The 10,129-nt window shown below is 27.5% G+C and overlaps 2 protein-coding genes across 2 annotated transcripts; both read right to left on the bottom strand.

Moving 5' to 3' along the window:
• Nucleotides 1–1,287: 1,287 nt before the first annotated feature.
• On the bottom strand, nucleotides 1,288–7,422 carry LOC111037082. The gene is made up of 6 exons (XM_022319447.1): nucleotides 7,222–7,422; nucleotides 7,044–7,124; nucleotides 6,638–6,755; nucleotides 5,975–6,066; nucleotides 4,350–4,476; nucleotides 1,288–1,418 (listed from the first exon to the last, which is right to left on the bottom strand). Exons 1-6 carry the CDS (start codon nucleotides 7,291–7,293, stop codon nucleotides 1,288–1,290), a joined length of 621 nt encoding a protein of 206 aa, XP_022175139.1. The 5' UTR covers nucleotides 7,294–7,422.
• A 1,659-nt stretch (nucleotides 7,423–9,081) lies between these two features.
• Nucleotides 9,082–9,928, bottom strand: LOC111037081. Its single transcript, XM_022319446.1, has 2 exons — nucleotides 9,924–9,928; nucleotides 9,082–9,418 (listed from the first exon to the last, which is right to left on the bottom strand). Exons 1-2 carry the CDS (start codon nucleotides 9,926–9,928, stop codon nucleotides 9,082–9,084), a joined length of 342 nt encoding a protein of 113 aa, XP_022175138.1.
• Nucleotides 9,929–10,129: the final 201 nt, after the last annotated feature.

The following is a 10,129-nucleotide window of genomic DNA, read 5'->3' as shown; positions in this document are numbered from 1 at the left end:
AAAAATATTAATTTATTATTAATTAAAATAAACGTGAAAATTGTATACCTACATATACCTTTTTAGTAAGAAATAGCCGCTGGCTGAAATTAAATAACAATCAAACTCGACAACCACAGATGCTTCTAGGCTGGTCGTGGAATAATGAACAATTATTATAAGTATTTAGTTTAGCAAAAAAAAAAAAAAAACAATTAATTTTATCTGAATATCTATTATTAATATTTATGATCAATGGTGTTACATTAGTTATTGGTAAAAAATAACTAATAACTTACTGAATTTTCACAAATTGCTTGCTAAGATAGTTGAGTTGCACTTATAGCTGCTCATCGGCATATCCACAGTCAAAATAAAAAATAAAATATATTATTCATAAAAAGTATTTACCCCTAGCTTGGGGTACGATAATAATAGTATAATATAGTATAATACAGTGTCCTACCAATGTAATAATATAATATAAATATAAAATAATATTATATAATATAACATAATATCCTACCAATGTTTTTCTCAAGGTCAACTATACGTCGCCCTGTCACTTGTGACATCCAAATTTAATTTGTATATTTTTGCCCCTATCCAAAAATAGTTGATAAAGTCGTTTACAAAGAAATTTTATAAGTCTTTGAATTATCAAAATACTGGCATAATTTATATCTTTTGTTCTATCCATAGTTATACCTACAAAATGTACATACACAAACTCTAATTTTAGCACTTCGTACATTAAATTTATTAAATAAAAAAAAGTTGCAATATGCATAAATTTTTCTATTGACACAGCGATGTAATTTTTTTTCAACATTATGAAGAATCCTCGGTGGCGACGCTAAATTTATATGGCTACATTACCACGGAGAAGTGACTAAAATAAAAATAATTATTTAACATCCAGAAAATAAATAGCAAATTAATATCTGAGAAATCTTGCAATAGCAAATCATTGCCGGGTCAGCTAGTTTTATTATAAAATATAAAATTACAATCTTTTTGAAAAAGAACAAGGGTTTTTTTCTCATGTACTCACATTTCCAATATAAAAATATCTACTCATTTTATCTAAAAGTTCATCTTGATGCTCTGAATGTATTCCATTGCTTGGAGTACCACCATACAACTTATGCTGACCATTGAAGATGTCTTATTGAACTGCAGAATCATTTCAGAATCCTATTTTTCAAGTAAATATATATTCATAGATCTATTAATTGTAGCACATAAATTATAAAGCTTCTTACATCTTTCCAATTTAGCTTATCCAGATAATTTTTTCTCTCTATATTAAGGTATGTCTTCACCAACAGCACCTGACAGTACTTGTTCAATCGTTTTTACGTTCATCTGACCACAACCTTCAACTGCCAGATGTCTCTCAGTCAAATTATGTGCTAATTTTAAGACTCCTAAATCAACTTTAAAAAATCTTTAAAATTGATTTAACTTTATACTTTGAAGTTGAAAGTACGAAACCACTAAAAAAGAATATAATTTTTAATTAAATATTGAACTTGTCAATTACGTGATTTCTGGATAATTTCAAGGTTAGGTTAGGTAAACAAATTTAGTATTTAGTCACAAGTTTAGTTTACCTAATCATTCATTTGATCTACTGGTTCATGGTTGTACACAGTCTTACAATCTTGACAATAATATTATAACTAGGTAAATATTATCATTGATTATAAATACTATAGATAGCCCACTATGTTACAAAATATGCTGCTCTGAATTAACTAGGAATCCTGGTGTACCTCCAAGACCTCTAGTGTATTTGAGCTCGAAATTTTACTTGAGTGATATATCTTTTAAATGTGATATTTGTGAGGTCAACCGATAAGCAATTCAATACCAATTTTAATAATTTATACAACAAATATTCAAAACTGTAGTACCATACTGTGATGTACCTACATATTCTTCTATCCAATTTGTATTCACTGGGTATAGTATTCTTAGGAACACTTTTAAAATTTATTCAGAGCACATATTTAAATAGTTACTAGTATTTCTAAGTCTATGCAATGTAGGAAGTAAGAACATATTATTGTGTGTGTTTAAAATAAGAAAATTTGACTATTTATTTACATATTTTTACTTTTTTTTCAGTCAAACACCTTAAAAATAAAATAATAATAATAATAATTTTGCGAATATTTGTAATAAAATATAATACCTATAAACGATGATAAAGGATGATGAAATTAATTTGAAAAAATCTTCTTAAGTTTCGAGTGTTTCGACTTAACTGTTTTATTTTTAGTGCAACGAAAGACTTTTATCAGGGGTCTTTTTGCTTAGATATGTTTTCCAATTGCCACCCAAAATCTAATACCGCATAGCAGATTGCCTCCATTGATTTTTAATTGCATATATTCCATTGATAATTGAGAAGTGAGGACAGGTCCGTCTTACACTCTCAGTCTGAGGAGTAACTTTAAATTAAATATGTAAAAAAAAACCATTGTTATTTTCTAAAACGAATAAAGGTACTTTTTGAGATAATGTTGAGGGCTTACTGCTGTGATGATAATCATCCAGTATGTACATCAGTGGTTCCAACCTTTTAAAACTCGCGGTTAGTTATTTTCTAAAATTTATTATATAAATTTATATTTATGTTTTATAACTTTGGTTTTATTAAGCTAAGTAGTCTAGACAAAAGTAGTAGGTATATACACATATGTATTATATTTTATAAAACAAATTATTACATTGAACATAAACAAAATATTTTTATTTTTATTATTATTATACAATATTACATGATATACATTATCAATATTAATCAAAAATTAGATAACTTATAAAATTAATGTGGCACTTGGACTTGTTTTGTTGACTCTAATCTTTTATTCATGGTCGACTAGTTGAAAGACGTACTCGGATTTCTTGTTCAATGAACTTAATTTTCATTTGTATATTGATTTTTATGTTTACAACAGTTTAAAATCCGTTTCAAGGTTAGTTTAATTTATTTTTATTTAGCTTATAGGTCTATGCATGGCAGTAAGAAGAGTAGGTAAGTAAGTAGACATAGATATAAAATTAGATTCATTATTCTTATGAATGTATGATCAAATGTTCTGATTTTATATCGATGTCTATTTACTTCTGTCATAAGATCCACGCAGACGTATAAACTAAATAAAATAAGTTAAACTACCTTTGAAACTGATTTTCCACTATTGTAAACATAAAAACCAGTATACAAATGATAAATGGAGTTCATTGAAGAAAAATTCAGAGTATGCCTTTCAACTAGTCGACGATGAATTACAGATTTGTGTAAAACAAAAACAAGCCCATAAAAACAAATAAACAAATGAAAGTTAAACTAACTTAGTTTATATGTATATGTGAGTGGCTCCAAGTGTACACATAGTACCAGCTGTATATGGTGTGTGCTGAAAAAGTAAAAAATTGTATGAACATAAAGAGATTACATTTTTATTAATAGAATATACAAAATTATATTAAATATGGATGGATAAACTCAAAATGATCATTGTTGTTGAATGATGGTATTAATGCTAGGTATTGTTACGTAAGTAATAAATAAACTAAAATACTCATGTCAAATGTTTCATTTACATACATTAATATAATTTATTTGTAAGGACTAATGACTTAAAATTAAAATTAAATAGATAGGTAATATGGATGTTCTTTTTCTTTAAGTTTCCTTAAATTATTACGAGCCGTCTCAATACAATATTCAACTAACAGTAAATAAAAAAAATATTTAACTAAGTGTTAATTTTTGCTGTGGACTTTCTATAATATGGTTTAAGCCCCCCTGACAATTTTTCCTATTTGATCCACAGGGATGATATTTTTAATGTTCTAATTTTATCAGATATCTAAATGCAACCAGAACTTTTTTCAAAGTGTTGCTGTAGAGGAAATATTTTGTTTGGCATGCCATGAAACGTTTGTCATAGTTTTGTCATCATAATGTAAAACGATCACACAATTGTTAATTATAATTAATTGATAATTTATATCTATACAATATACATATAACTTTTACAGTTTCAGTAGTTTCACTGCTTAAATATACTAATGCAGCATTGCATGAAAAATTGATAAAATTTAATGGACAAACCATGTGCCACTATATCTTGTTTAAGAGACCATTAGCTCACTATTGATTCATTAAATATTAAGCTTAACCAGGCATTAGTAAACTATTTTATACAGCCCTAGTGCGAGTGGACTAGTTGCATCATTTCCTAAATGAGTACCTAGATGATTTATCATATTATAGACCCACAAACTTTTTGAAGGAATGCAAGTATTGGGGATATACATTTATTCATACTTCTTAAAAACAATTTACATACCTAAAACCACCAAATGTAACGTAGTTGCAGATTTTTTACTCATCACAAAATTGTATAGTATCGAACTCATATTAGCTATCAAAGCTATTAGCTTGATAACCAACCATGGGTAGACCAGTCGATGATTCTGAAATTTAATAATTGGAATATTGTATCAACATATTTATGTATGTTATACTTAATAATATTATTATTATTACAGTATCTATACATTATACATACAATATAACATATATAATATATTATATAAGAATAAAATACATACCTAAAAAAATAAAATATTATAAATTAGGCACGTCAAATACCTATACGTAATATTGCATATACATTATACAGTTTTCTCTTATGGGACCATTTTTTTTACAAAATAAGATTTTTATTGAACTAAAGCCCTGCAACTATGGTCATTAGCTGTTTGTAGGGAGAAACGGTTTAATTGAAACATGTATTTGTATGTGAGGCAAGGATGTGTTCCTAAAAACCTTTATGGTCACCCATCCCAGTGCTAGTAACGATGGCCGAAAAGTACACGTTCAGAACGCACAAACGCTTCTCACCAAGCCACAATATTATATTACATCTATTCTAAATTCTAACTGTTGATTTTTATAAATTAGTATTAATAGAGCACGAACGAGTTAAATACGTGAATAATTAATACATTTATTAATTTTAACTATGTTTCGATATTTATATTTTTACATGTTATACCTAGTAATAATTAATATTATTTTTAATAATATACTTATTACTTATAATACCTTTACGTATAGTGGCGAAGCTTGGGTTCGGGATTAGGGTAGACAAATTTAAAATAATATTTTTCAGAAAAAAATTATTTAAACGACAAAAAAAATTTAAGCGGAAAACAACAACTAAATAGTTTAAAATATGTTTAAAAAAATCATCAATTTAAATATGAATTATTATAAATACACTGCTATTAAAATTAAATACGTATTATACTATTATTATTATTATTGCTCACTATATAGATACGAATAAGAAAAGAATATTACTATATTATATCCGATGGCGCGGCGCGACAATCGCGACGGCGACGTCGATAATAAATATTGAGGATTGTGGTAATTACGAACGGCGAGACGTGTCTCATAGCGTACATAGTAAACCCCACTCTGATTAACATTCCCCCCTTACCCGACCACACTTATTTGTGAGACATTGCTTCGCAACGTCTATTAGATAATATAATACCATATTTGGAATGACCCATATCGCGCGCTTCTAATCTATTTTAAGAAATCCATAACTGTACAACACGTCAACACTACAACGAAAAACCGATTTTAACAAATACTGAAACATATACATCATATATTTTATAATATAAAATAAAATTCACATTTTCTTATATTAAATAAAACAAAATAATTATTTGTTTGTCCCGTGTTCTAATTTCTAAGTGGGGAGACGTCTCTTTGTCTCCTATGACGCTTTGCCACTGCGGTATAATATATCTGTATTATTATTATTATTATTTATTATTATAAATTTTATTTTCGATGATAAAGATTATTATTATTATAAATTTTATTTTCGATGATAAAGATTATTATTATTATAAATAATATGTTGTCAATTTCAAATTTGTATTATCTTACTTGTTTAAGAACACCAATAATCACCAATACATCACAAATCGTTGATGTTGTTGTGTACGCATAACTCCAATACTCTTCGAAATGGCACGACACTATAAAAGAGTACATAATTTATCTAAACATTAAGTAAAAACAAAATACTCCATAAACCCTATGCATTAAAAAATTTCGAGGATATTTAATGTAAAAATTGTAAATTTTGTAACTTATTTACAAAAAAAAAAATGTATTTGTCTGGATCAACATTATTTTGTTAAAAAAAAAATCTTAGGTATGTAGCCTTAGAATAGATACCCTATATAATTATTCATCTATTCTTCGAATATTTAATCCTACTCATTTTATTTATTACTTGTATATTGTATTGACTCGTTTATATACTTCTGTATATCTTAAATAAAAAATTTCAAACTGATGATTTATTTTTAATTTTTTATGGCAAGTCCAATTTTACACATATAAGTATATAACTGATTGACACCTAAATTTCAATTCATTTGAAAATATCATTTATTTACAATATATTAATATATTATAATAGTTGAAATATAAGAATTTATAATATGTTGCAGCTTATTATATTATTTATATTTTTTGGTTCCAAACTATTTCTTGTTTTCGCAATTACATTCGTATACATATATATTTTTAGTTATTACTTACAAAATTCCTCAATCTCTTCTTCTATGTTTGATAACTGTACAAAATCAGCGACAACAGGACAACTATAATAATCGTTACACAAACACCATTTCTCTAAACCATTAACAGCTTTCATCATCTAAAATAAATGAAAACATTTTACGCATTTTTGAAATGATTTTGAGACATTAGTGACTATTTAGAGGCTATAGTGTTTATGTTAACGTTATAATTTTTCATACTTATTAAGCTTAAATATTTTTAACAGTATAGGAATCGATCATAGTATGAGATTATATAAATAATAGAAGATACTTCAAAATATTTTGACTAATTAACTTTAGTTAAATATCAAATGCACTCTACATTACGGCGAGAATATAAACAGATTATCTTAACTACCTATTCATGGTTATATTATCCTTACCAGTGACGATATAACAAAGGCCAAGATGTACCAGCTTATTGACGGGCATGCAGTTTTCGATTTTATTATACTTCTTCTGATCTATAATCAAAGATAATTAATTTAAATAATAAATAAATAATTAACTTTTAAAAATATTTTTTTTTGTCAAATTGGTTTCAGTATTTAAACAAATTACTTGATATATTTTGAATTGTAAAAAAATATCTTCACCCCAATTCACCAAACGTGTGAGATGGTTTGATACCATGTTTGATCCAATTATATCAAATGTTCTAACCAATTAACATCCAGATTTAATGAACAGCAAATAATAACGTTTTTCCTTTAACAAAAATGTTTATAAATAGTTTTCATTACGTTGTCAGAGAGTTTTTTAACGTCTTAAACACATTGATTGGCCAGCAAAGTAATATTTTATTCAATGTTTTTTATATAAAATTAAGAAAAAATACATATAATAATTTAAATATATTTCTTTTTCAAGTGTGAGACATTTTTTTAAAAAATATTTCAGATTGATGACTAGAATACATTTTATAATACCTTAGGTAGCATCTACACTAGTATACTACGGCAGACTATGCTACCGGGAAGCCTGAAAAATTCATTGTAGGTATCTCTTCGTATTTTAATTTTGTCTTTTAAATATACCATATTGTGCTATACGTATACAAAAAATAATGCATATGAAGGGACCTGTGTAAGAACCAGCAGCTCCATTTTCCTTCAAAGTCGGGTTTTAATTGAATTTGACGAAGCAAAAAACTACGAGTTTATCTGTACAAAAACAAGTCAAATCCGACCGCATCGCCTGTATAAGAAATATAATGTAAGTTGGAGTTGTCTGGTTTTTTTTCCGTTGAAAAACCATATAGCTCCGGAGGTTTTTTATGTGTCTTGAAAAGTTTTCTACTGAAAATAAACAAGACAGAGATCATATAAGAGTAAGAAAATACATTAATTTCTTCATTGATATATTTTATTGTTATTTCATTTTTTGTTGTTAAAAGACGCTGAGCTAAAATATTATTCACTTTTGAATACTAAAATAAAATTCATAATCATTTTTTTTAGGAAAATGATGGAAGTGATTATGATGTTCTTCAAGATGATTTTATGGGAGGAACTAAATTTAAAGACTGGGATAAACAAATTAAAATTACATTAATGTAGAAATGAAAGTTTTTTTTAATTTTAAATACTATTTACCATATTTCCGAATCAAATTGCCAAATGTGACGCTTCCTGCTCCTGGCCCCTAGTTTCTTGTAACACTACAATCTGTACTTACGTTATATATTTCGACCACTTCTGTTAGCGTTTGGAGGGCTCCCAATTTTTATAAAGTCTCACATTCCAAGTTCTAATCCTTAATCCATGTTGTCCAGTTTGATTCCAGTGTTCATTGTCCATGGCTCTGTCCCGAGGCTTTTGTTTTGGTTTCTTGACCAGGTATTTTTACAGTGACGGAATGTTAGCCCGTCAAAAAACCCCACAATGTAGGGCCTGTCAAACCAACCAACTAAGATCAGCCCTTAGTTCGGGGCCCCGAGTTCACCAGACCCGTAATACTAATTATCTAGTATTCCCCTGAGGGACGTCGATGTGAATAATACAAAAAATATAAAAATAATTCTCAATTCAAGTGATTGTTTTATATTTAAATATTTCAATCAGAAGCAGTAGTTTAGGTAGCGTAGGTGGATTTAAAATTTAATTTCATCTTATCACTACGTATTTTATTTTATTTTATTTTACTATCACAGAGTAGTGGTTGGCATTGAAAACAATAATCTAAAAAAATAGTTAAATAATTAAAATTAATGTTTACCAAATAATATGAACCTAATAAGATTTAATACTCATTAGTCATATTATCATATTATCATACTTATGTTCTATGATATTATTAAAATTAAAAAGTGTAAAGATTGTATAGAAATCGAGAAAATGTCATAACAATAATATGCAGTAGATACCTATTTTATGTTTGATTATTATTTATTATATTCATTTTGGAAATAAAATGGACTGATTATATATACACTTTAAGCTGCATTCTCTTGAATTGGAATTTATAATCTGATGGTGTCATTGGTATGCGAGGAATAAAAACTGATTCATCTTTTGCAGATCCGGTAATAATTTGAGCTTCTTTCAAATTTTTTTGAAGACTAGTTGTACGTAGACTAGTCTCCTTGCACAATTTTGGTGGACTAAGATTTCTAAGAAGCATTATAGGAGTACCAATTTTTAATGTTGATAAATGTGGTTGAAATCCAGGAGTGTTGAGCGAATTGAGAAATTCAACTCGATAATCAACTGCATCGTCTATTTCTAGTACTGAATTCACTGATCTGTATTGACTGTACCTATTCTATATTTTTTACATGGAAAGAGTCCAATAATATTTTGTTTATTTTCTTGCTGCATCATTTTTTGATGTCAAAATAGCACACAACCAGTCCATTGATATTTCTTTGAGGTTTTCGATCCCAAGATAGATTTTGTGTGGAAGTTGCTTTAAAGTTTTGACAACAGTACCTAATCCTATCGGGAAAGTAACTTTTTCTTCACATTCTGGATATTTTCCATCTCCTATTTGTATGAGTAACTCAGAAAACTATTCAGCAGTCCTGTCTCCTTTGAAATGTACTCGCATATTTTTAGTCAAAGAAAATTGTCGTATTTGAGGCCACAAATATGAAGACTCGGTGCATGCTGCAATTTCATTAGCTTGAGTTTGAGCTTGTCAGATTAAACTTATAAAGCAGCTTGTCCAAAAATCGCTGCCTTGCAAATAGGACAGCCTCTTCTAACAGTTTTATCATTTATGTAAATAATAAATACTGCACACCAGACATAATATTTTATTACGTCATAGTTCATTGAAAATGTGTAATATTTGTCAACATCTGTCGTATTATAATTTTCCTATAAATATCCGTTCAACGAAAATTTTTATTTTTATACGTTTAAATAAAATATATTTACTTTTTGTTTTCCAGTTGAACTGTAGTTATAAACCTATAATGATAATTATTATAATATTAGCAGCTCAATAATCTGATCGATATGCTGTA

This window comes from Myzus persicae, unplaced genomic scaffold (assembly GCF_001856785.1).
Source record: "Myzus persicae strain clone G006 unplaced genomic scaffold, MPER_G0061.0, whole genome shotgun sequence".
In the NCBI taxonomy this organism is placed as follows: Eukaryota; Metazoa; Arthropoda; class Insecta; order Hemiptera; family Aphididae; genus Myzus; species Myzus persicae.
Note: the sequence above shows the minus strand (reverse complement) of the source record. Positions and strands in the feature narration are given on the sequence as shown.

Bases quoted from the DNA above. Each gene is read 5' to 3' on its own strand.
- LOC111037082 (XM_022319447.1), bottom strand. From the start codon at position 7,293: ATGGTATCAAACCATCTCACACGTTTGGTGAATTGGGGTGAAGATATT. The intron at 7,125-7,221 runs GTAATTTGTTTA...CTTTGATTATAG, and splicing joins TACAATTCAAAATATATCAA to ATCAGAAGAAGTATAATAAA. The intron at 6,756-7,043 runs GTAAGGATAATA...CATTTATTTTAG, and splicing joins CCTTTGTTATATCGTCACTG to ATGATGAAAGCTGTTAATGG.